At 41.5% G+C, this 23,772-nt stretch overlaps 1 protein-coding gene and 1 pseudogene across 1 annotated transcript; both read right to left on the bottom strand.

The window, feature by feature from the left end:
- Nucleotides 1-79: 79 nt before the first annotated feature.
- Nucleotides 80-5,247, bottom strand: LOC113359986 (mitogen-activated protein kinase kinase kinase ANP1-like). The gene is made up of 15 exons (XM_026603541.1): nt 4,851-5,247; nt 4,736-4,771; nt 4,457-4,522; nt 4,225-4,335; nt 4,059-4,139; nt 3,873-3,950; nt 3,693-3,775; nt 3,300-3,381; nt 3,080-3,178; nt 2,715-2,752; nt 2,064-2,097; nt 1,876-1,965; nt 1,297-1,358; nt 1,135-1,202; nt 80-496 (listed from the first exon to the last, which is right to left on the bottom strand). Exons 1-15 carry the CDS (start codon nt 5,118-5,120, stop codon nt 393-395), a joined length of 1,302 nt encoding a protein of 433 aa, XP_026459326.1. The 5' UTR covers nt 5,121-5,247; the 3' UTR covers nt 80-392.
- Nucleotides 5,248-22,841: 17,594 nt separating this feature from the next.
- On the bottom strand, nt 22,842-23,496 carry LOC113361632 (annotated as a pseudogene).
- Nucleotides 23,497-23,772: the final 276 nt, after the last annotated feature.

The following is a 23,772-nucleotide window of genomic DNA, read 5'->3' as shown; positions in this document are numbered from 1 at the left end:
TAGAGTAAATATTAATTTTTGTAATGACTGCGTGGAACCGACTTCATGCTGTATGTGACAATCTTACTCCAATAAGAGGTACACAAGAAATTAAGATGGTTTTCCTAAAAGAATAGATGTGGTTGTTCCCAAACCATGGCGCTGTCGTCCTGATTTAATACATCAACAAAATTTCATAAAGAAAGGAGAAACTAAAAGTAACCAAAAGTTTGTTTTAGGAACCCACAGTGCATAGGCACTGCACTACTGTTTTTACAAAAACATTTATTTATTGTAAAACACGACAAGAACTTACATACATTTGTATTACTCACACACTCAACTTTGGCAGACTGGAAGATCTGAACCTTCTGTGTTAAAAAACAGCTGTACAAGCACACAATCTTACAGTTTTATTTGCTAGGGGATGCAAACCGTAAACGCTCTTTCTGCCGATTCGAGGTTCGGTCATTTGGAGACAATATCTTCCCTCCTAGACCTGCTTGCCGCATCTTCTCTAATAATAAATCAAAAATTACAATTTCAGAAACAAAAAAGAGTACGTAAAGATAGTAAATAATCGTTTCTTTAAGTTTACGTGTACATTGGAGCAGGTATATTTCATGGAATGGGGATGATGTACAATGGAAGAGAAGAGCCATTGAATGATGATAATGAATTGAACAATGACTAACAAAAGACTACAAGTGGCTAGCCTACATCAACACAAAGATAGTTTTTCTTATTAAAAAAAATTGCATGTTGAGCTACTTGCGACTGAACTTAACCTTCAAACTTTTCAACTGTTTCATATTATCCCTTTCTCTACGACTCTTAATTAGTCCAAACATGTACAATCTTTCAGCTTAATCAAAGATTCATCCACAACATTAGTTTAATTATGAATATGCAGAGTTGCACCGTTAAATCAGACTTTACTTTCTTGCCAAATTGCCAAGATTTTTTGAACCGTGAACCATGTGAAGCGGGTTGCTAAAAATATATGGGTGACTACTATATATTTTGAAACTATCAACATGAGAATTGTTTGGCCCATTTAAGGCATTAAGACTAGCCAGTGCAGATGGCAGTTACTAACCAAAAAAAAAAATGGGGTTTGACAGTTGATGTCATTCAAAAACATGTAATTCTTACCTCTTGTTCTCTCGAGTTCTTGATCAAGCTCTTCTTTCCACTTCCTCTGCCTCTCAGAAAAACTCGGACTGTGAATGCAACAAGGTTCAACGTTTGTGAGAATAGAACAACGATAAATAATGTTAAGAGTGATAAAAAAAATGATATAACTACTGAAAAAACCTTGTATTGACTGGTTTACTCTGATGATCAATAAGGCCTCTCCGCTCAGGAACCGAGAAGGAATATCACTAGAACTTGATCGTTGAACGATCAAATTGAGATTCAAGCCTATTACACCCCTCCAGGACTCCCAGAGTTTGCAGAATCAATTAGTGGTGGCAGTATTTTACTTGTTTATCTTGTTGGGTGATTTGCTTTTTGGGGGCAGCTTCAAAAATACTGGAGCAGTATCCTCTGTGGTGTTACCTACAGTGTTCGGATGATTTCGACATTTAAGGTGGTGTTTAAGGTATTCTTCTACCAGAGGTGTTTGCATTTTCCTTTTCTCAAATCAAGAGCCTGAAGGTAATATTTAGAGATAGGTGAGAACCAACAGTACAGATACAGGAGGAGATAATTATATGTAATAAAGATGGTGCTACCTCTTTTTCTTCCAGAGGCGATTTAGGTTTAATTTTTGTTCAGTGAGTACTTTCTCTTCCTCTTTCCGATGCTGATGGTCCACATGGAAATGTAAGTCTGCCTCTGCTCAGAAGTCCCAGGACTAGTGGTATACCAACTGGTTGATCAGCAATCCACGTCGATTCTTCTATATTCATTATCTGGTTCTGGACTTTGATCGTACTTGCACAGCCAGTCATCAGTGGGCTGACACATGGGATTAAAACTCTAACTCCAGTAAACAACACATCACATAATTTAAGATATTTAGTTACATCAATTTCACACAAATATGGAGACGTGCATAAATATAGAGACATTCGTACCTTATTCGGGTCATCTGACAACAAGGGCAGATTTTACTGGTCCCCCAAATCAAAATCTTTATCATCTAGCGGCACATGTCATCGTCACTGTTGTTGGCTCCCAGTTTGCGCAGACACGAGAACTTTCATTAAACATGGGTGTAGCACCTTACACTATCCAGATCACGACACGTTCAAGTCATCATAAGTTAAACTAGGTCCAGCCACGGGCGAATGCTGCAGATGGATCAGAGACATTTATGACAATGGTTTAAAAATGTAAAATCTGACACAGTCCACACCAAGGTTTAAACTTACGAGTTTTTTAGTTCGTTCCAGAGGGCAATGAACCACCTGAATTTTCCTGATGGAGCGAAAGAAGAAAAGGTGAGCCTCAAAGCCAGAAAAACATAAAAGAGCATAACAGCCACCAAAAACAAAATTAGGATTTAAGGTCATATATGGAGCTTTCTGACCACAGATGAGTACGAACATAGGATGTGTCTCTCGGTGTTCCCCGTGACAAATGGATGCTGCATATAAAAGCAAGGCAGGGTGTAAGAAACCTACTAATTCAACAGTGTAGATTCATGTTACGAGTTACCAATAAGAAACTAGTGCAAGCTTGTTAGAGTTAATATGGGAAAGTATCATTTGGTCCAAGTGTCTCACCTGCAACAATTCAATGCAGAGGCCTCAAGTTTGGCTCCCTGCCATCAGATGATGATAGACTTAGAATAACTGGGAAAAATTCTAGCAAAATAGGACTCTTATTTCGCAAAACTGGACTACGAGACACCACTAAAGAAAATCTATATTAATTAAAGAAGGAACAGTCCGGCTTCCTAGTTCCTATGTCGCAATCTTGCAATTCATTTTGAAACTTTGCATAATCAAGAGATTAGTTTATTACCGTAATGGTAAAACCATTTCTCCACCTTCAAGTTTACACTTAGGGAAGAACGGATAAAACTAGATGCAGTTAAGGATGAATATGATCTTCAAAGAAACAACAACAAACAGAGATCATGGCTTACTTTGTAAGCATTTAGCAAAAAGTCCTTAGCCTCAGCTGAAAGATGCTCAGGGATGGGTGGGTGAGATTTTGTTGTCCCAATATGGAATAGAGCAGCAACCTGGAGTATATTTTAAATACCCACAGAAAAGTTAATGTGAAAATACTGCAAGCTCAACACATTTAAAGTCCAGAAGCAAGACTTAAATGCCACATATTTCAAGGTGTCAATAAGTATGTACCTCCTGATACTGCTGGCTCCATGGAGGCTTTCCAGTTGCCATCTCAATGACAGTACATCCAACACTCCAAATATCTGCCGAGCTGTACGTTGTGATTTGGATCAATAAAGTGAATAGAAAAGGATAATAAAGAGAAGAACGAGCGAAAAAGTAAGCATCAAAAGGAGAACCTGGCACTACAATATTATATCTATACTAGAGACTCAAGTACAACAGTAAGGAAGAAGACAATAAGAAGCGTGAACATGAACAACTAGAGCACCATGTCTGGCTCGATATCAGGAACTTTAGTAAGACAAAAGATCCATCATATTTACTATCTGAACCGTGTTGGTCCTGAACATAGCATAAACAAATAATTCTACAGAGATTATGGAGTTGTTAGATCCTTACAAACTATGCCCAGTTTGAAGAATCACTTCAGGAGCCATCCAATAAGGAGTACCCTTCATTGACTTGGCGCCAGATATAGTAGCCTAGAGTACCATCAGTTGGCATCAATAAGTATGTCAGCGTAAAAGATATATTTAAAAGCATATGTAATACATAAGTTTAAACAATGCATATACGTACTAGCTCAACAACTTGCTTCGACGCACCAAAGTCAGCAAGCTTGATACATCCTTTATTATCAACAAGAATATTTGCACCCTGAACATGAGAAAAACTTATATGTCAAGGGACTGACTACATTGGGTGAGTGAGAGGAGTGAACACCCTACTTGTCATCATGAAATACAAACTAAATAAGTAAGATACCTTAATGTCTCTGTGCATGATTCCATTCCTATGGAGATACTCCAACCCCAAAAGCAGTTGTTTAGTGTACATAATTATAACCTAGATAAGATAAAATCGGATGTAAATATCAGCTTATTAAGTACCTAATCTAATACAATTTGCAAGAATATTATCAATTACTTACAGCCTCAGGGAAGGAACCAAATTTTCCAAGTAGGGATGAAATAGATCCTCCTGGTACAAATTCCAACAAGATATTCAACGTATCCTCTTCCCTTGCAGTTCCTAGATACCTCTGCGGAGAAAATTAATAAACCATTTAATGTTACCATATTCATTTGGTTTCATGTACCATATCTTCGAATCATTCATTCACAATTAATCAAATTGATGGCAAGTTGACATGTTAAACTTACCACTATATTCGGATGCGATAAATTCTTAAGAAGCTTCACTTCTTCCTCAAGTTCTCGAATATGATCCTAGTAAAGCAAATAATTAGTTCAATTCCTAATTTACTTTAATCATTTTATTTATTGAAACCCCTTATTTCCATAAAAATAACTTTAAAATCTCAAATTAATGATCCACAAATGTTATTCTTAAATGAAAAACTATGAATTACCAATTAATTCTACAATCTTCTGGATTAACAAAAATCAGAGAACAAAGAAAACTGAACTTGGTTTCCTCACCTGTGCCTTTTCCTTTGAATTTACTGCAATCAAAACCTGGAAAAAAATACATAAAAGAAACTCCAATTACACAAATCAAACCTAGATAAAATAAATACATAAATAAATGAGAAACCTGTTTAACTGCAAGAAGTTCTCCGGAATCGAGATTCATTCCCATATAGACACGGCCAAATGCACCACAACCAATTAATTCCCCTTTTCTCCATCGGATTGTAGGTAATACTGATGATACTGAAGGTTTTTGATTGTGAGTGAATAATCCAACCCTTGAAGACTTGTTAATAATCTTATCAACTAAACCGCCACTACCTCCTCCTCCTTCATCAACTCCATTCTTAAAAACCAGCGATCGACGAACCGATCCAAACAGTTCTTGAATCATTTTCTTTCTAAATCATTCACAGAATTTGATTCTTTTTTAGGGTTTCGAGTAAAGGAAGGGAGTGTCGGAGTTGGGAGAGTGAAGAGGGAAAGGGTTTTATTTTGAAGCCTATTATTGGAGAGTCACATTCCATTCCATTAGAGGGGTGTCACCATTAGAGGGGCGTCACTTAACAGAACAAAAACGGATCATTCATAAGTAATTTCAAAAACCCCATGTTTAAAATAATTTTATAATAACTATATAACCCTTATTTAATCATTAGATATAATTATTAATTAGGTTAGATAACTTCGTTTTTAGATTAAATAACTGATTTTGATTTATAATTAGTTGATCCAATTAACTGATTTTTTTTTCCTACCTACGGCTAGGAATTAAAGAACTCCTAGCCGTAAATGGTCTGAAAGCTTATTTACGGTTAGAATTTTATAAAACCTAGCAGTAACAGATGGAGATTCCTTTTTCTCTTCCTATCCTCGTCTTTACCAACAGTACTAATTCCTTTTTTCTTATTCTGATGATCACGAGAATGATCATTGGAGTTCTTATTCAGCTCTTCCTGTTGAGGTCCAATACCTGCAAACATGTATTTCGCTTTTCTTATCGTAAATTTCCTCCACAAAAGTTCAATATAATCATTTTCAAATGCTCCTCAATATCCTTTTGCATGTGTATACCTAGAAAATTTAGGACAAGCGCTCGAAGAAATAGTACAATATGTACTAAAATTGATTAGAAAAGCATCATCCACCCGACTAAAGTAAAATTCAATGTCTAATTTATGATCATGCTCCTCTGGTAGATCAGTGGGAAGAGCGGCACCAACCAAAGTCTTAAGATATTTCATTTCTTTGGAATCTTGAGGATCTCGATATCTCCGATTACAATATTAAAAAAGGGAGTACAGATTTGATTGCTTTATTAAAACAGAAAGAATGAACACTTGAGCTCAAATCATCTCTAAGCTCAGTTACATAATTTTATACCCTGACAGGTAAAAAAAAAAAAGGAACAAAAGACAGTGTAACATTCTGTGTTTTAATAGTGTATCAGTTGATTTTCATGAATATATATATATTTGTGATTACTGCTTATGATACTAGCTATCACCAGATTCCTCTTCATTATCCAAAGTTTCTCTAAACACATCTTCTTCTTTGGATTGAGCTACGTGTTCTTCTGTGGTTGCTGAGTGAGTTTCAGTTGCATTAACCACACTGTCTTAATCCATGAAACCTGACAAAGCCAATTTTGGAGACCATTCGAGGACATCATCAATAATATTTGAGACCCTCCTCTCTGATACCTGTAGGTACACATTTCATCTTCCGCCACGTGTACACAAAAACATACGTGGAGGACATGCGGCTGAGAGCATCAAGATATGATATCACACGTGGACAGCCAAGAGACGCGCCTTGTCAAGATAGCGTCGCCACCCGCCATATCCAACGGTAGAGGATCGAAGAGACAGAAACACTAGAACACTGCGAAGCACCGGAGGATAACCCAAGAGTCACTTTATCCTATCCCCAGAAAGAACTAAGATCTACGGCTGGAGATAGTCAAACTGACGCAGACAAGACAGGGGCAGAGGACAGCTGTCTACCGCGGACAGACATCTCAACTACCCGCATTAAATACCCTCAAACAACATACGTGTCAGTCAGCCTGTGGAGGAAGCGCAGATAGCACTGAATATCCAAAGGGAACACGCAGAGAGAACTGAGAACACGAATACCTCTGCGTAAGAGGCACAAGACACAAGAGGATAAGGTTATAACGGGCTTCAGAAGTGGACCCCACGTAACCACCCTATAAATACCCCTCTCTCCCAAGTGAAGAGGGGGCGAAAAACATTAAGAAGAGAATAGGAGAGAGACAGAGAGATAGAGAAAGTGTAAGTGAAGTTCCTCCTGTTACGCAGGCTAATATTGGTCTCAAAGTCATTCGACTATGTCTGTAACCCTCACACATATAATGAAAAACCCAATCCCGGAGACATAGATCTGAGTGAGAATCATATAAGTTAATCGTTTCGTCTATGTTCATACATTTATGCTTTATATGTTCAATTCGTTACTTATGGTATATCATGTTTGTACATTTCATACTTCGTCCGCTATTTATCTTATTGTATGAGAAAGGACAATGATTGTAGTTGATGAGACGAGGAAGAGTATTAGAACTCTGAGTCAAGGATTCGACATAACCAATCCATTCCCCTCAGGCGCAGCCTATTTACTGTATTTTCACGAGTCTGCGCGCATTGTTTGTGATTACTCAGATGACATTGATCTGTGAGTTCACAATCTCGCGCTAGAAACATGGATTTTCATCCCGGTAAAAGATTTATCTTCTCCTGTGACTTGTTTCAGGCTTCGTTTCCTGAAAATAACGATGTATGGAACACTACGGTTTTTTCCGTTCGTGATTTCAAAAACCAAAATTATGAACAGATCCGCGTTTATCTAAGTAGATCTGATTTTTCATGCGTTTTCTAAGTTTTCACGCCTTCGAAAACTAAAATTATGAACAGATCCGCGTTTATCTAAGTAGATCTGATTTTTCATGCATTTTCTAAGTTTTCACACCTTTGAAAACTAAAATTATGGACAAATCCGCGTTTATCTAAGTATATCTGATTTTTCATGCATTTTCTAAGTTTTCACGTCTTTGAAAATCAAAACTTCGAACAGATCTGCGGTCATCTACGTAGATCGGCGCCTTTCGTATCTTCAATATTTTACACCTTTGAGAACTCAAAACGCTAATAGATGTCACGTGGGACCCATTTGTCTTCGTGATTTTTTCTCTCTTTCAGGGAAATATTAAAGGATGCAGAAAAGCAGAGATATTGGGAAGGCAAAAGCTTCGTCAAAAGAGATGCCAAGGACAACCCCAGTGGTAACTAGGAGTAAGCAGAGAGGTGAAAAGCTGAAAGCAGCGGATAGGGCGCAGGATAATGCAGAAAGCACGGCCCCCATCAATGCCAACATCATCGCAGCAAACGCAGTAAACGCCGCGGCAGCCAAAGCAGGAGCTTCAAGAGCTGGCGGATCCAAAGTTGGAGCTCCCAGAGTAACCAATGCTCAACTACAGGAACATCAGGAAGTCGTAGCAGAGTCAGGAATACAACAACCCCTCTATGGGATGCCCTTAACCAACGAACTGAACATACCTTTTCCGACCAAGCAACCACTTCTAATAGCAGGTCAACCCTCACAAAAACTGTCGGGGTCCCAGGGTGCACAGTTAGATCCACCAGAGCCAGTAATACAGATCGTGGATGAGGAACAGACCATAGACGCCGATGAGCAATTGCGGGCAGGAACACCAAATCAAGGGTCAAATCATTCCGCTCAGATGATGGCCGAGCTGGCAGAATTAAGGAAGAACCAGAAGGCATACGCAGATGCTGTGGCGATATTAGCACAAGAGAACCAAACACTCAAGGAAAGAATCATTCATAGCGCAGAGGTAGAAAACCAACGCGACGAAGCTAACTCCAAGGCTGTAGCACCTAATCAAGATAGAAGAATGGTGATCGCAAACAACCCGATTCCATTGAACCGAAGAGGAGCAAGGAGCAGCCAAAGATCAGACCCTGATACAATCCCGAGAACTCGGACTACTACGACGGTACCACCCTCCTAAGAGCAAAATCTACCATTCGTGAAGAGCACCAGATCGCAATGGAAAATCTGCGTGCTGAGATGCTGGCAGAAATCAAGGAGCTAAAACTAGGCAGGGAGGCGGAAGACTAGAGCAAGTGATGAAGGAAGCAAACAACCCCGCTGACGCCACACTTGGCCAGGGCTTCCATACCGCAGAAATGTTCGGTTCCTGCTTTCGATTGCTATGACGGGTCAGCTGATCCTGCGGCTCATCTTCGATATTATAATCGAATGATGGCCCGTTGGGATAACGAAGACTCCATACTGTGCAGATACTTCCCATCAAGTCTAAAAGGGTCCGCGTTATCATGGTTCGATAACCTGCCATCAAACTCCATCGATTCCTACGACCAACTCACAGAAAAATTTCTAGCAACATACATGTACAACAAGGTTGTCAATACCGGCATGGACAAGCTATTCTCGCTGGAGATGAAATACAAAGAGACCATCAGAGAATATACTGATAGATGGCACAAGATTTTCCAAGCTATTGGCAACGTAGATCCGTGGTTAGTATCAACTGCTACAAATGGGGGATGGACAGGATGAGTCCTTTTTTTGAGATCCACGGGACCATCCCTACCACCGAAGGAGATCTCCGGATAATCATAGAAAAGCATGCAAGGTTAGAAGAAATTCAGCGTGAAAATCCCAGAGCTCATACTCAACGTCCCACACGCACAAATTCCGTGGATCAAGCCAGCGGGTCCAAAAGAGGAATCACAGAAGAGCATCCCAACGCAGAAAGGAAAGAACGAAGGGATGATAGACGAAGAGATGATCGAAAATTTGAAGATCAAGTCTATACCAAGCTGAATACCAGTTATTCGCGCATCCTGAGGAGATCAAAGGGAGGGAAACTTCGATTGGCCATGGTCCAAGGGAAAGCAGCCTCCTAGATCAGAAAAATCCAAGGAATACTGTGAATACCACTGTTTCAACGGTCATCAAACAGAAAAGTGCAAAAATCTCAAGATAATGATTCAAAAACTAATCGACGCAGGAGACCTGAAGCAATATATACGGAAGATTGATAACGAAGATAGAACCAAGAGAGAAGCAGGTTCAATTACCAGAAGGCAACCGCACCCTCAACACGATTTCATGTTCAGAGATTCAAGGACCATCCCTAACCGCCCAGATTGGGAAGAGATTGAGAAAACAATTCGAAGATTATTGTGAGCTTTATAAGATCGATGGGAAAGAGGTAAACGAGCACGAACAATGGATGGACGCGCCCATGACCTTCGATGCGACGATGTGGAAGAAGACATGGAAGACCATAATGATCCTCTAGTCCTCACACTCCCAATAGCAGGGTGCAATGTCAAGAAAATTCTCATCGATGGAGGAAGCTCAGTCAACGTCCTGTTCTATGACACGTTCAAACGTATGGAACTCAACGACGAGCAACTGCTGTCATCTTACTACACCATCTACGGATTCAACGGCGCAGCTACAAAGCCCCTAGGGGACATTGTCTTACAAGTAGACGCAGGGCCCATGAAAGTGGACACTCGATTCAGCGTCGTAGATGCACCTTCACCTTACAACGCCATCATCGGAAGAAGATGGGTTCACAAGCTCAAAGGAGTAGCGGCAACTACCATCAATATCTCAGATTCCCAACACCCCAGGGAGTCATGGAAATTAAAGGAGACCAAGTAACTGCGCGGGAATGTCAGACCTTACAGAATCAGATCAATAACGAGCGGGAAGAAAACCACCAGTCCCGAAGAGCCAAAAATAAGGAAATAACCATAGATACATATCTGGAAGAAATCTCCGGAAAAAGCCTTCTGAACGTAAGCACCACTGGCAGCGCAGAAGCCAGCACCTCCGCGACAAAAGAAGACGGAGAGCCCACCAAATAGCAATCAAAGAATGTTCCTCTCTTGGGGGGAACCAAAACCCACGTTTACGCCTGTCGAAGCAGCTAAAGAAGTCAACATAGGTACTGAGGGAAATCCGAAGATTATCAGAATAGGCACCTTGATGGATGAAGAAAGAGAAGCCGCGTTAATCAAACTTCTAAAGGAATACGCGGACATCTTTGCTTGGAAATTAGGGGAATGCCGGGAATTGACCCAAAGTTAGTTCATCACGAACTTCGAATAAAACCAAGTACCCCCCCTTTTAGGCAGAAGGTGCGCAAAGTATCTCCAGAATACCATCGAGCAGTTGGAGTGGAACTCCGCAAACTACTGGACGCAGGATTCATCAAAGAAGTTAAGTACCCAACATGGATCTCTAACATGGTCATCGTACCGAAGAAAAATGGCGGAGTAAGGATATGCATCGACTTCACCAACCTCAATAAGGCTTGCCCTAAAGATAGCTATCCACTGCCAAGCATTGACCAACTTGTTGAGGCAGTTGAAGGATACGAAGAAATGTCATTCATGGATGGATACTCTGGATACAATCAATTATTCCTAGCAGAAGAAGATCAACAACACACATCATTTTATACACCACACGGCCTCTATTGCTATGTAAGAATGCCCTTTGGATTGCGAAACGTAGGGGCAACCTACCAAAGAATGGTGGATGCAATTTTCAAACCATGGATTGGAAGTACGCTGGAAGTATATGTGGATGATATGCTCGTTAAAAGCAAGCTGCACAAAGATCATCACCAAAACCTAAAAGATATTTTCCAAGCAATGAGAGTGCACAACATGAAGGTAAACCCATATAAGTGCACTTTTGGTGTCACTTCCGGAAAGTTTCTCGGATATTTGGTGACGAAGAGGGGCATTGAAGTCGATCCCGCTAAAATTGAAGCCATCGTAAGAATGCCATCCCCAAAGAATTTAAAAGAGGTTCAGAAACTCAATGGTTCCCTGGCTGCGCTGGGGAGGTTCATATCCAGGTCCTCGGACAGATGTAAGCACTTTTCTAACATTCTCAAAAAAGGAAGCAAATACGGATGGACGGCAGAGTGCGAGGAAGCTTTTCGAAATATCAAAGAATACCTGGCTGAGATCCCTATATTACAAAAACCAGACCCTGATTAAGTGTTGGCACTATACATAGCAGCAACAGAAGATGTAGTCAGCGCAGTATTGGTTAAAACCAACACGAAGATAGAGCAGCCCATCTATTACATCAGCAAGACTCTGAACGTAGCAGAAAGAAACTACACGAAGATCGAGCATCTCATCTTGGCGTTAGTATGGGCAACCCTGAACTTACTTTTTGACTCACTACGTCCGCGTCCCATGCAAAGCTCCGCTAGAAGCAGTCCTTAAAAACGCAGGAAAAGTAGGCAGAATTGCAAAATAGAATACTCACCTAGATCAATTCAATATCATCCATGAACTACAACACTCTCAGAAGTCACAAGTATTAGCAGATTTCCTAGCAGACTTACCATTGGATAACTGCGAAGAAGTCATCATCGAAGGACGAAAGGCAGCAGGACTACCAGAGATGGGCGAAGGTAAAGACCCTATAGACATCTTGGAACCAAAAAATCCTAGGCAATGGGAAGTCTTCGTAGATGGGTCGAAAAATAAAGAAGGGGCGGGGATAGGCATCGTAATCACCACCCCAACAGGAGACAGGATCATACATGCTTTCAGGTTAGAATTCAAGGGGCATACCAACAACATAGTTGAATATGAAGCAGTGGTGCATGCCCTTCAGTTGATAATAGAAATGGGCATAACTGACGTGCGCCTGACAAGCGATTCACAGCTAGTCATCCGACAAATAGGGTTGCAATATAATGTTTATGACAGAACATTGTCAGCATACATGGAATTAGTGCAAACACTGGCATCACAAATCCCAAACATCAAATTCCGACACCTGGCAAGGAAGGAACTCAGGCACGCGGATGCCCTGGCCTACATATCATCGATGCTCAAAAACGAGGACGTCAAAGCAATCAAAGTAACCAGGATTTATGAGCCTTCAATTGATATTCAAGAACTCTGCGCTGCACAGCAGAGGAACCACGCAGAAGAAGATATTGCAGATGATGACGTGGGAGAATTCATCGCGGATGATTTCCAAGAATACGACATCACGGCTAAGGCAGATCAAGATGAAGACTTCAGCAAAGAAGAAGATTGGAGATCTGAGATTCATCTTTTCCTAAAAGAAAGAATTATACCCTCGGATCTAAAGCAAGCCAGAAAAATACAGTCAAAGGCAGGAAGATATGATCTGAGAAAAGAAATTTTATACAAAAAATCTTTTCTCGGACCATTATTACGTTGCCTATCCAGATCCGAATGACATTTGATTCTGAAAGACATACACCGCGGCGATGCAGGCAATCACGACGGAATGAGATCCCTAGCAGATAAGGCGAAAACTCAAGGATATTACTGGCCAACAATGATACGAGACGCGGCAAGAATGTCACGAAGATGCGAAGAATGCCAGCGTTTCGCCAAAAAAATCCACGCACCCGCAACAATGTTAAACCCAGTAGACAGCCCTTGGCCATTCTCAAAATGGGGCATAGACATCGTGGGTCCCCTAATCGAAGGATCAGGGAAGATAAAATTCTTGATAGTGGCCACAGACTATTTCAGCAAATGGGTAGAGGCTAAAGCCCTGGCAAGGATTCGAGACGCAGATGTCTTCACATTCATTTTTCAAAACATCATTTGCAGGTTGGCATAACAGCTGAGATTGTATCTGACAATGGCAAGAAATTCCAGGGAAAAAACATCGACTTACTCTTCGATACTTTCAAAATTCGAAAGAACAAGTCAACACCAATTTACCCTCAAAGCAATGGTCAGGCAGAAGCCACAAACATAACCCTCGCACTCATCCTCAAAAAGCAGTTAGACGAATACAAGAACTGTTGGTGTGAGCAACTACACAACGTTTTGTGGGATTATAGGACAACTCGAAGATCAGCCACGGGAGAATCCCCATTCTTACTCACCTATGGAGGCGAAGCTATTATCCCAACAGAAATAATCATGCCAACTACGAAGACTGAAGCATGGGAAAATAACCTCACAGCGGACATGATGTTGGAAAGGTTGGATGATCTAGAAGAGAGGAGGGAGGCAGCACTACAAAAAATGGAAAACTATCAAAGGAAACTAGCAAGGGAGTATAATAAGAGGGTTAAGCCTAGAAATTTCGTAGAAGGGAAGTATGTGCTGAGGACCATTCCCCAATACCAACGAGAAAAGAAGTGGGGCAAATTAGCACCAACATGGGGGGACCCATCGTCATACAAGATGTTGCAGGAAATGGGTCTTATTATCTGCGCAACCTAAAAGGGGAGATCCTCAAACACCCATGGAATTCAAAATATCTCAAGCCATACTACCTGTAGAGGGCAACGCAGACCTGCATCTACGTGAAGAGCGCCAGAAGAAGAAAACGACGCTTGCGATCGACATGTTTCTATCTCTGAGAGAGGAATAGCAAACCTCAACCAATCAATCAAGAAAAATTTTGACAAAAAATAGTCAATACATGGAGCAACATAGTAACAAGACGACTGCGTGTAAATATAACACCTCACGAGAACCCTACACCTGTAAATACAGCCTCCGCGTCAATACTTCATCCTCATGTTTTTTACTATTTGCTACCTCAAAGGTTCCATCAATGGAATTCTTTTAAATGTAACTCAACAAACTGAATAGACACTTTAACCCTATTTCACCCGTGGACGTAGACACTCTGTTGTCGAACCACGTAAACACTGGTGTTAATTGTTGTTTTATTTTACTTGGGGAAAGTAGTCACCTACAATCTCTCGGGACTCCCCTATCAGCGTCTATAAGTGTAGGACCATGGGGAAGGCATCCAGCAGAAAGAGATACCCAACCAATCTTATGGAAGCGGGTTGACGGAATGAACATACATTCCAAACAACTCATATCCTAGAACGCTGCCCCGACCCCCACCTGGGAATCCTCTGGCCCAGGATTAGCCAGCGGGGTGATAGGTCTCAAGACGTTCACGAAGATACGCATATCTTCGGGTTCGCACTCAAACACTTCACTTACACTTATGGAAGCGGGTCGACGGAATGAACGTACATTCCGAACAATTCATATCCTAGAACGCTGCCCCGACCCCCACCGTCTGGGAATCCTCTGCCCAGGATTATCCAGCGGGGTGACAGGTCTCAAGACGTTCACGAAGATACACATATCTTCGGTTCGCACTCAAACACTTCGTTATCCCTGATTATATTCAGTTATATTCCAAATTAACCATAACAATATTTAAAAAAGTTGATTACAGGCTTGGCAATGATACGCGGAAACAAGAAAATACAAAAGGAATCTCACGAAGCCTCATAATCAACAAAGATCAACTCTACAAAAATCTACTTGGATGGTTCAACCCCACCAGCAGGTTTAGCAATCTTCCCCTTCTGCGTTGAAGGTACGCTCCCACCCGAGGAAGGTCCTGAAAAATCAGATGTAGGGGGCGGGGGTTTCTCACGGCGCAGATAGCTCTTGATAAGGCCATGCTCAGTATTCAGATCATACTCAATGCTATCCAGAATTTTGTTAGTCTCTTCCACTAGTTGACACCGATCCTTGTACGCAATAAAAATATTCATCATCTCAGCCTTTGACAACAACGAGGAAAGGCGAGTCACTTCCTTCGAAGCGGCTTGGGCAGCCTCGTCCCTTGCTGTAGCTAAACCTTTATGATAATTAATCTGACTTTCCTGATGCACTAATTGAGATTGAGCCTCCGCAAGCTCTTCATTTGTACGAAGCTGTCCCTGGAGCTCTGCAAGGAAAAGAAAAACGCAGATGGTTAGGTCCAGGAAATTGCAGAATCACACTCGATAATATAAGCATATACCTTCGACTCTCGCCGAAGCTATTTCATATTCGTTAACAGCAGCATCACGGGCTTCACCAAGAAAATCATACTCATCTGACAACTTCTTATAATCCGCTTGAAGGGTTGAAAGGGCGTACTGACTCGCATCTAATTCTACCTGTTTCATTGAATCCAAGTGACGAAGATGATTGACCTCATTGTTTAAACCCTCCAGACCCTTGTTGAGCCGATACATATTTACTTCAAGATTCCTCTCAGCCTCAGCTTGGCGTACCACATCAGCCCTAGACGCAGCTAAAGCTTTGCTAAGAGCACCAGCCTCAGCCCTAGCGTCATCTCTCTCCCTAGCAAGACGCTGAAGGTAATCTTTAACATCAGAACTGAGAAGAACGAGCTTGACGCAATTCTTCTTCCAAGAGATTGATTTTAGCTTCCAATGATGAGACATGTTCTCGGGATTCACGAAGATTATCACGCGTCCACAACAACGTTCCATCAAACAAACGACGATCATTGTTATATTGGTTCTGCAAATCAATCATTTGGACTCGTCTGACCCGCCACTTCTCTGCCAGAGCATTATGTTCATCGGCACGAGCATTCCACTTATCAGCCTCGCTCTTTATCTTCTCTACCAACTCTGCGATGCGAGATTTCTGACGCTGCCGCTCTTTCCGAAGCCATACTAACTCAGGAACTCCACCCACTGAAGATAGGGTGGGGGAGGGAGACTCAGACAGAACACTAATTACGGTAAAGGACAACAGCAAGGAAGAGAACAGATAATCAAACCTGTAACAGCCGAAGAATTCTTCTTGGCCTCCTCCAACTCACTACGAACCATAGCAAGATCCATACGAAGCTTCTCCTCTTCCTTGCCTTGTTGCTCCTTAGCCTTGAGGAGACTATTCAACTCACATATATCCCTATCCCTATCAGTGATGACAGTATCAGCCGCAGTAAGCTCCTCTTCCCGAAGACGAAGCTTAGCCTCCAACTTAAGGGATTTGGCCTTAAAAAACTGGTACAACATGTGATTGCAATGCTCACTCCTCATCATCTGCGAATCAGAAGATTAGAACACCTTGACTCTAAAATTGCTAAAAATGGATCAGGAAAAATGATAAGAGAACTCACCTCTAGCATACGTTGTTGGGGAAATCCATATTGATACCCATCAGCCAACGCCATCATATCAGCAACAGTCGAGGGAGCGTCGACTACTAGGGCAGCTTCCGAGGCCCGAAGATTCTTATCCCACGCTTCTACAACCTTGTCCTCGGGAGACAATTGCATCATCTTACGGGTATAGGCATCATATTTCTTCTCACCCTCCACCACATGAGCTGGATTGGGTACGAACATCAAGTTCTTTTTCTTAAACCAAGCTAAGATGGCATCATCACCCTCAAGGATCAGTGTCTGAGGAAAATCATCTCCAGAAGACCCAACCGAGGCCTTACCCATGTCCGTGAATTTAGCACCCGAAGAGTTCGAGGCTACTCCCGCGTCCAAATCTGGAAGGTCTCTAGCACCGCTCCCCTCTGGAACATCACTAGCATCCACGACTCCCTTTCCCTTTCCGTGCACCTTGTTAGAATTACCAAGCACATCCCAATCATCGTTGGGGGAAAGCATGTTGAACTCAGAAGCCAGGCCCAGGGCAGCGTTTATGTCAAAACCATCCTCCGCAGAATAAATCCGACCAAAGGAAAACTCCTGAGACATAGCAGGAAATTCACCACCAACACCCTCATCACCAAGGCCAGTGCTATCATCACAAGCATCACTGCAACCCGCAGGATTAGCTTCGGCACCAGCATCATGACAACCCGCGGGATTAATTTCACCACCAATACCGCTGCCACCAGCGGTAGTATTCCCTTCAACAAATTCTTCATCATCATGACCTGGAGGGGATGTATCAGTACGCTCTTCTATATCAGACACATCTTCATCCTGTCCAAGCTCAATCACAGGACTGTTAACTTCTTCATAAACCTCCGCCTCCTCGATTGTTGCGGTGGTGGACTGCTTGGGATTTATCCTCCTCTTCTTCGTCGCCTAAAAAAAAAACAAGGCACAAGAATAAAAATCCCCGACTTTGAAAAGAATTAAAACTTCCTCAACTAAAGGACAAGGCATATGAAAATCTTACCTTGACAACCGCAGCATTCTTCGCCTGAAGATCTGCATCGGAACTCTCTTCATCATCTCCATCAACAACATCGAGGGCATATTGGAAATTCATTCCCTCAAAATTCAAATTCCAAGGACGGAAATTCCCATAACGAGCAGGAGGAGCCGTACGTATCTGGCTATCTGCGGTAGGACGCCATCCTTGCGGACCTGGAACCCACCCCCAAGCCCAGGGACCAACGACCTCAAGAACAGTTGTGTGCCATTCATAGTCATGATCACGCTTGATCCGCTCACGAGTAGGAAACACCAGTTTGTTAGTAGAATTCTCTGTACCCGGGACGTACTTCACCTTAGCACCACTTACTTCACTCAGAAGGAGGATCTCACCACGAGGAGCGGCAATATTCCGAAGACTCACACTCCACGGTTTACGATTCCTACTGTTAACATAGTCACCGAAAGACTTGTTAAAATTCACAGGCGTATACCACTCCCTTTCCTCAGGATTGGGAACATAAAGAGTCATCATTGTCTCTCCTTTGCTCCGAAGATAACACTCCCTCAGTGCACGAAGATAATTCCCATGAAGTTGGGAAATAGAGCGACAGTGTGTGTTCTTCGAAGAACCCTCTCGACCAGGCAGCACAACATAATAAAAAGAATCCCCAGACTTGTACAAAGGCAACATAAGACCCGCTTCAAAGGCCCCCACCGTGGTCAGCAGATGAAATTCATCAAACTTATACGTCGATATTATCTCATAAGTAATATCATCATCAGCAGCGTAAAAACGAACATCGAATAGCTGAAGACCATGTTTTTCCTTGAAAACCTCCAGATCAATATGTTTGAAGGTCACTTTCTTCTCCCCAACAGCGACCCTGCGTATCTCCTGAGAAATATCCTCCTCCTCCACGGGATCAGGCGCAGAATCCTTCGAAAGGTTTCTATCGGAAGTTTTTATCTTAGGATGAACCTTAGATGCATCAGTCTTCGAAACCACTTCTTTCGAAGACCTCCCCTTGGGTTGAGACACTGGAGGGGGAGGTAGAGGATGTTGGTGAGACGCGGAAGGAGGCGCCACTGACCGAAGAGGTAGGACATCCCGCGTTCTCTTAGGATCATTACGCGGATTAGATGAGGGACGAGAAACAGCATACCGGGAGCCAGGAGTTTCTTTTGGCCGGTCCCCCTTCTGCGTATCCCCTCTATGCGACTCACTCCTCTTAGAAGTTAAGCGCCTCTGACCAGAAGAAGACGAAACCCTATGAACGCGGGCATCACCTTGGGAAGATCTAGACGAACCTCCACCAGGCGGAGAAACATCAGGATCCCTACGCGGAGGAGATCTACGCGGACTAGGCGGTGGAGTTTGATAAGAAACCCGCGGATGATCAGCCATGTCTGGGTAGTACACAAACAAGTTCCATATTTCCGCGGAGACAAAACGAAAATCAAAAAACCAATTTCGTCCAGTTCTTCATAATCATGAACCAGATGGAAAATAAGAACAAAACCTAAATAAAAAGGGGAAATAACAAATAGGGGCAAGCATGCACGAAGGAAGATATCACTACTGTTTGTAATGACGAACAGGAGCAATCATACACACATCTTCATATATGTTCTTCATCACAAACACATACAACAACAACAGAAAAAGAATATATTTTTCAAAAGATAATCAAACACAGTAGAACCACTTACCTATAAAGGAAAAATCAGGGTCGTGAAAAAAGCCTCAACGAACAACAGCAGCAGCAGAAAGCTTCGAGGAACAACAACAACAACAGCAGAAAGCTTCGAGGAACGACAACAGCAGCAGCAACAAAGACAAAAACAACAGTAGCAGCAACAACAATTAATAACAAGGAAACAAAAGCAGAGAACAAAAAAAAAGAGTTCTGAGGAAAGAGAAGGAATGAAATTTATGACTAGAGAATTTTCGTATTCCTTCTCATATATATATACAAAGAGAAATAAAACCGCCCCACTACCCAAGAAGAAGTTATTGCAAATAGTGGGGAACGTGCCCTAAAATCTAGGAAAATAATAAAGAGAAGATGAAGAGAGTAACACGTTTTTTCTTCCCACTCCGACTAACCGCCCAGTAAGATGAAAAGGGGCAAATTGTAGGTACACATTTCATCTTCCGCCACGTGTCCACAAAGACACACGTGGAGGACATGCGGCTGAGAGCATCAAGATATGATATCACACGTGGACAGCCAAGAGACGCGCCTTGTCAAGATAGCGTCGCCACCCTCCAGATCCAACGGTAGAGGATCGAAGAGACGGAAACACTAGAACACTGCGAAGCACCGGAGGATAACCCAAGAGTCACTTTATCCTATCCTCAGAAAGATCTAAGATCTACGACTGGAGATAGTCAGACTGACGCAGACAAGACAGGGGCAGAGGACAGCTGTCTACCGCAGACAGACATCTCAACTACACGCATTAAATACCCTCAAACAGCATACGTGTCAGTCAGCCTGTGGAGGAAGCGCAGATAGCAATGAATATCCAAAGGGAACACGCAGAGAGAACTGAGAACACGAAGACCTCTGCGTAAGCGGCACAAGACACAAGAGGATAAGGTTATAACGGGCTTCAGAAGTGGACCCCACGTAACCACCCTATAAATACCCCTCTCTCCCAAATGAAGAGGGGGGGGGGGGTGAAAAACATTAAGAAGAGAATAGGAGAGAGACAGAGAGATAGAGAAAGTGTAAGTGAAGTTCCTCCTGTTACGCAGGCTGATATTGGTCTCAAAGTCATTCGACTATGTCTGTAACCCTCACACATATAATGAAAAACCCAATCCCGGAGACAGAGATCTGAGTGAGAATCATATAAGTTAATCGTTTCGTCTATGTTCATACATTTATGCTTTATATGTTCAATTCGTTACTTATGGTATATCATGTTTGTACATTTCATACTTCGTCCGCTATTTATCTTATTGTATGAGCAAGGACAATGATTGTAGTTGATGAGACGAGGAAGAGTATTAGAACTCTGAGTCAAGGATTCGACATAACCAATCCATTCCCCTCAGGCGCAACCTATTTACTGTATTTTCACGAGTCTGCGCGCATTGTTTGTGAATACTCAGATGACATTGATTTGTGTGTTCACAACACCTGCAGAACTTAATTGATCAAGAATAATGAAGGTTCTAGATGATAAGAACGGTATCGGGACAGATGATTTGCGCGCAGCTGTCCTGGCTCTAGAAGCTTCACCGGATGTATGGAGCCTAAGTACCAGAATAAACAGCGCAGCCACGGATGCATAAAAGAGCCTTGATACAGTTACGCCGCTCTTCTTCATCTTTCTTTGGCCAAAACTGGAACAACTATGACGGTGTAGTCTCCTCTGCAAGTATATTTGGAAAAATCCAAAGACACCTTCCCAGCAAGATCAGTTCTAAAGATGAGACCCCTCGCTAAAATTGTAACAAATAATGTATTCCAAGCTAAAGGAAGTGCTTATTAGGGATAACTATTCAAACACCAGTAAACAAAAGAAAAATAGTTAGACAATTAACTCAGCTTACCTAAAACAACACTAAATATTAGTAAAAGAATCCCAACATATATGTACAATACTAGCAGCTTACACTGATGAGGAAATGATGGAAACAAGCAAATTGCTAGTCACTACGGGCCAAGCAAACGAGAGAATTGTCACCATTCAGGGCTGCGTCACCATTCACAAAAATTTCAGAAGTTCGCAACTATTAGCAGTAAATTTCATTCGATAACTAAATTGCACTCATCATGTAACTAAGTTACCCAGTTAATCCGTTTCTAAGTTGTAACTATCCGGTACATGCAATCAATATTTCATACAACGATTTCAGTAGAAATCCAAATGCATTGTTTTTGTTTCCATGAATGAATTTAAAAATTCAAGAAGAGTGTTCATAACACTTACCTGTGTCGTCTGTGATAAGACGGCCATTGAGACCATTACCTGAATGGCGCGGGTTCTGATAAGTACTGTCCTAAAGAAAGAATACAAAATTTTCAGTGAATAATAATTGAAGTACTAGATAAGAGTTTAAGTTATGTTCATATAATAACTGAAAAGTGATTGCATCATTTTCAACAAAAGAAAATTCATCTCAGGCTAAACTACGGTTGGTAAGATGTAATGCTGAGGCTAAACTACGTCTAGTTTATCCTAGAGAAAAATAGAATCGAACCCAGACGTAAAATAAAACGGTTGGAAAATTAGGTTATCTAACCTAGACGTAAACAAAATACGATTGGAAAATTTTGTAATGGAATCTAGACGTAATCCAAATTTTGAAATTTTTTCAAGACATCCAGGAAAATTTACGTCTGGGTTTCTTCACATATAAACAAGACGTAAGTAGCTACGGTTGGAAAATAAGTCAATTAAATTGGACGTAAACTAACATGCAAATCAATTCTACGGTTTGAATTCATCCAAACCTGGACGTAAGTTCTTCAGAAACTAAACTTAGTGTTCGCGAACCTAGACGTAACACTAGCAGAAACGTATTTGAAACCCTAATTTACTTCGATTTCATTCAATCTAACCTATTTTAAGCACAAAAACGAGTAAACAAAGATGGGTTTGTTCGATTAATCGAAAACGATGTTGAGTTTTTCAAATCTCTGATTAATCGAAAACGATGAAATGAATTCAAATGAATTTAAGGTGAAGAAGAAGAGGAGCAGTTGAAATGTGAAGAATGAAGAATAGAAATTAGGTTTTGTTTCTGTTTTTAAGTTTTAATTTTAATTGAAGGGTAATTTGGACAATTGCTATTGAATCAAAAGTACCCATAACCAGATTTTTGGTCACTAAATTAAACTGAATTATTTAAAACAAAGGAGTACATACGTGCATTAGATCCTTCACACGTACACTCCTATGCTAATGCTTGTCAAGGTTAGATGAAAAACTAATAGTTTGATTACCATAAAAAAAAACCACTTCAGACGACATTAATAATAAACGCAAACGGAAAACGCCGCAAACCCATCCTTCCCCTTTAGGGGACTAGACATCTATCACCTCGCGAAGACGTGTCCTACCGTACCTGCTCCCGTTCTCAAGTTCTCTATAATATGGGGCAACACTGGTTGGTGTCCTTTGCCTTATTATAGAAGGTCCGTGATGCCGCACTCAGATCGGCACTTTTCTCTACTAAGTTGTCCAACTTCTCCCCTCTTGCTAGCACCCTATAGATTGTTTCGTGAAGGATAAATTTTGTCTCATCCAACTCCCTCTGAATATTTAAAAATTGATCAGCCTCGGTAGGGTCCTGAAATTTTTTTAGAGCTTCAGTCAGATAAGGCCAAGGTTGAGTTGCATCCGCCTGTGCATTTTTCCAAGAGTCACGGAAGTTCTTCTCATATTCATCTAGTACCTTGTGCATTTTTCCAAGAGTCACCGAAGTTCTTCTCATATTCATCTAGTACCTTGTGGAGAACGGAGAACCCACTACGGACAGGGTAATGATCATCCATAAATCCCAACGCACATAATCAGTTCCTGTTGTAAGAATGCACCTTGTATGCTTCATGTTGAACAGATTGACGTTCTCCAGGAAGAGTACCTTGAGCAACAGTACGACCTACGAAAACAATGAATTCACCAACACCTCTTCTAACGTAAAACCTAAACTTACTTATATCACAGACCTTTGCTCATATTATTGGATTTGGTTCTCTCACTCCGTTACAATTAAATACCATTAGAGCCGTGATCTTCATCTTTCCCGAATCTCAAAATACTACGTTAGCTTGAAAGTGATTTTCTGTTTTTTTTTCTTTTCTTTTCTGAGCAGTCATAGAATCCCCTATATATAGTTTTGCATCATAGAGAGGAAACAACAACACAAGTTCATGTCCAACTAGTAATGATACACGCAACGAAGGTGTGTACCACGATCTGCACCGCAAAGAAATCCAAGACAACCCTGTGAGAAATTTGCATGGGGTGGAGCCCACCATCTTTTTTTCTCTCACACCAAAAACCACGATGCACAT

The sequence above is a fragment of the Papaver somniferum genome, chromosome 3 (genome assembly GCF_003573695.1).
Source record: "Papaver somniferum cultivar HN1 chromosome 3, ASM357369v1, whole genome shotgun sequence".
NCBI classification, from domain to species: domain Eukaryota; kingdom Viridiplantae; phylum Streptophyta; class Magnoliopsida; order Ranunculales; family Papaveraceae; genus Papaver; species Papaver somniferum.
Note: the sequence above shows the minus strand (reverse complement) of the source record. Positions and strands in the feature narration are given on the sequence as shown.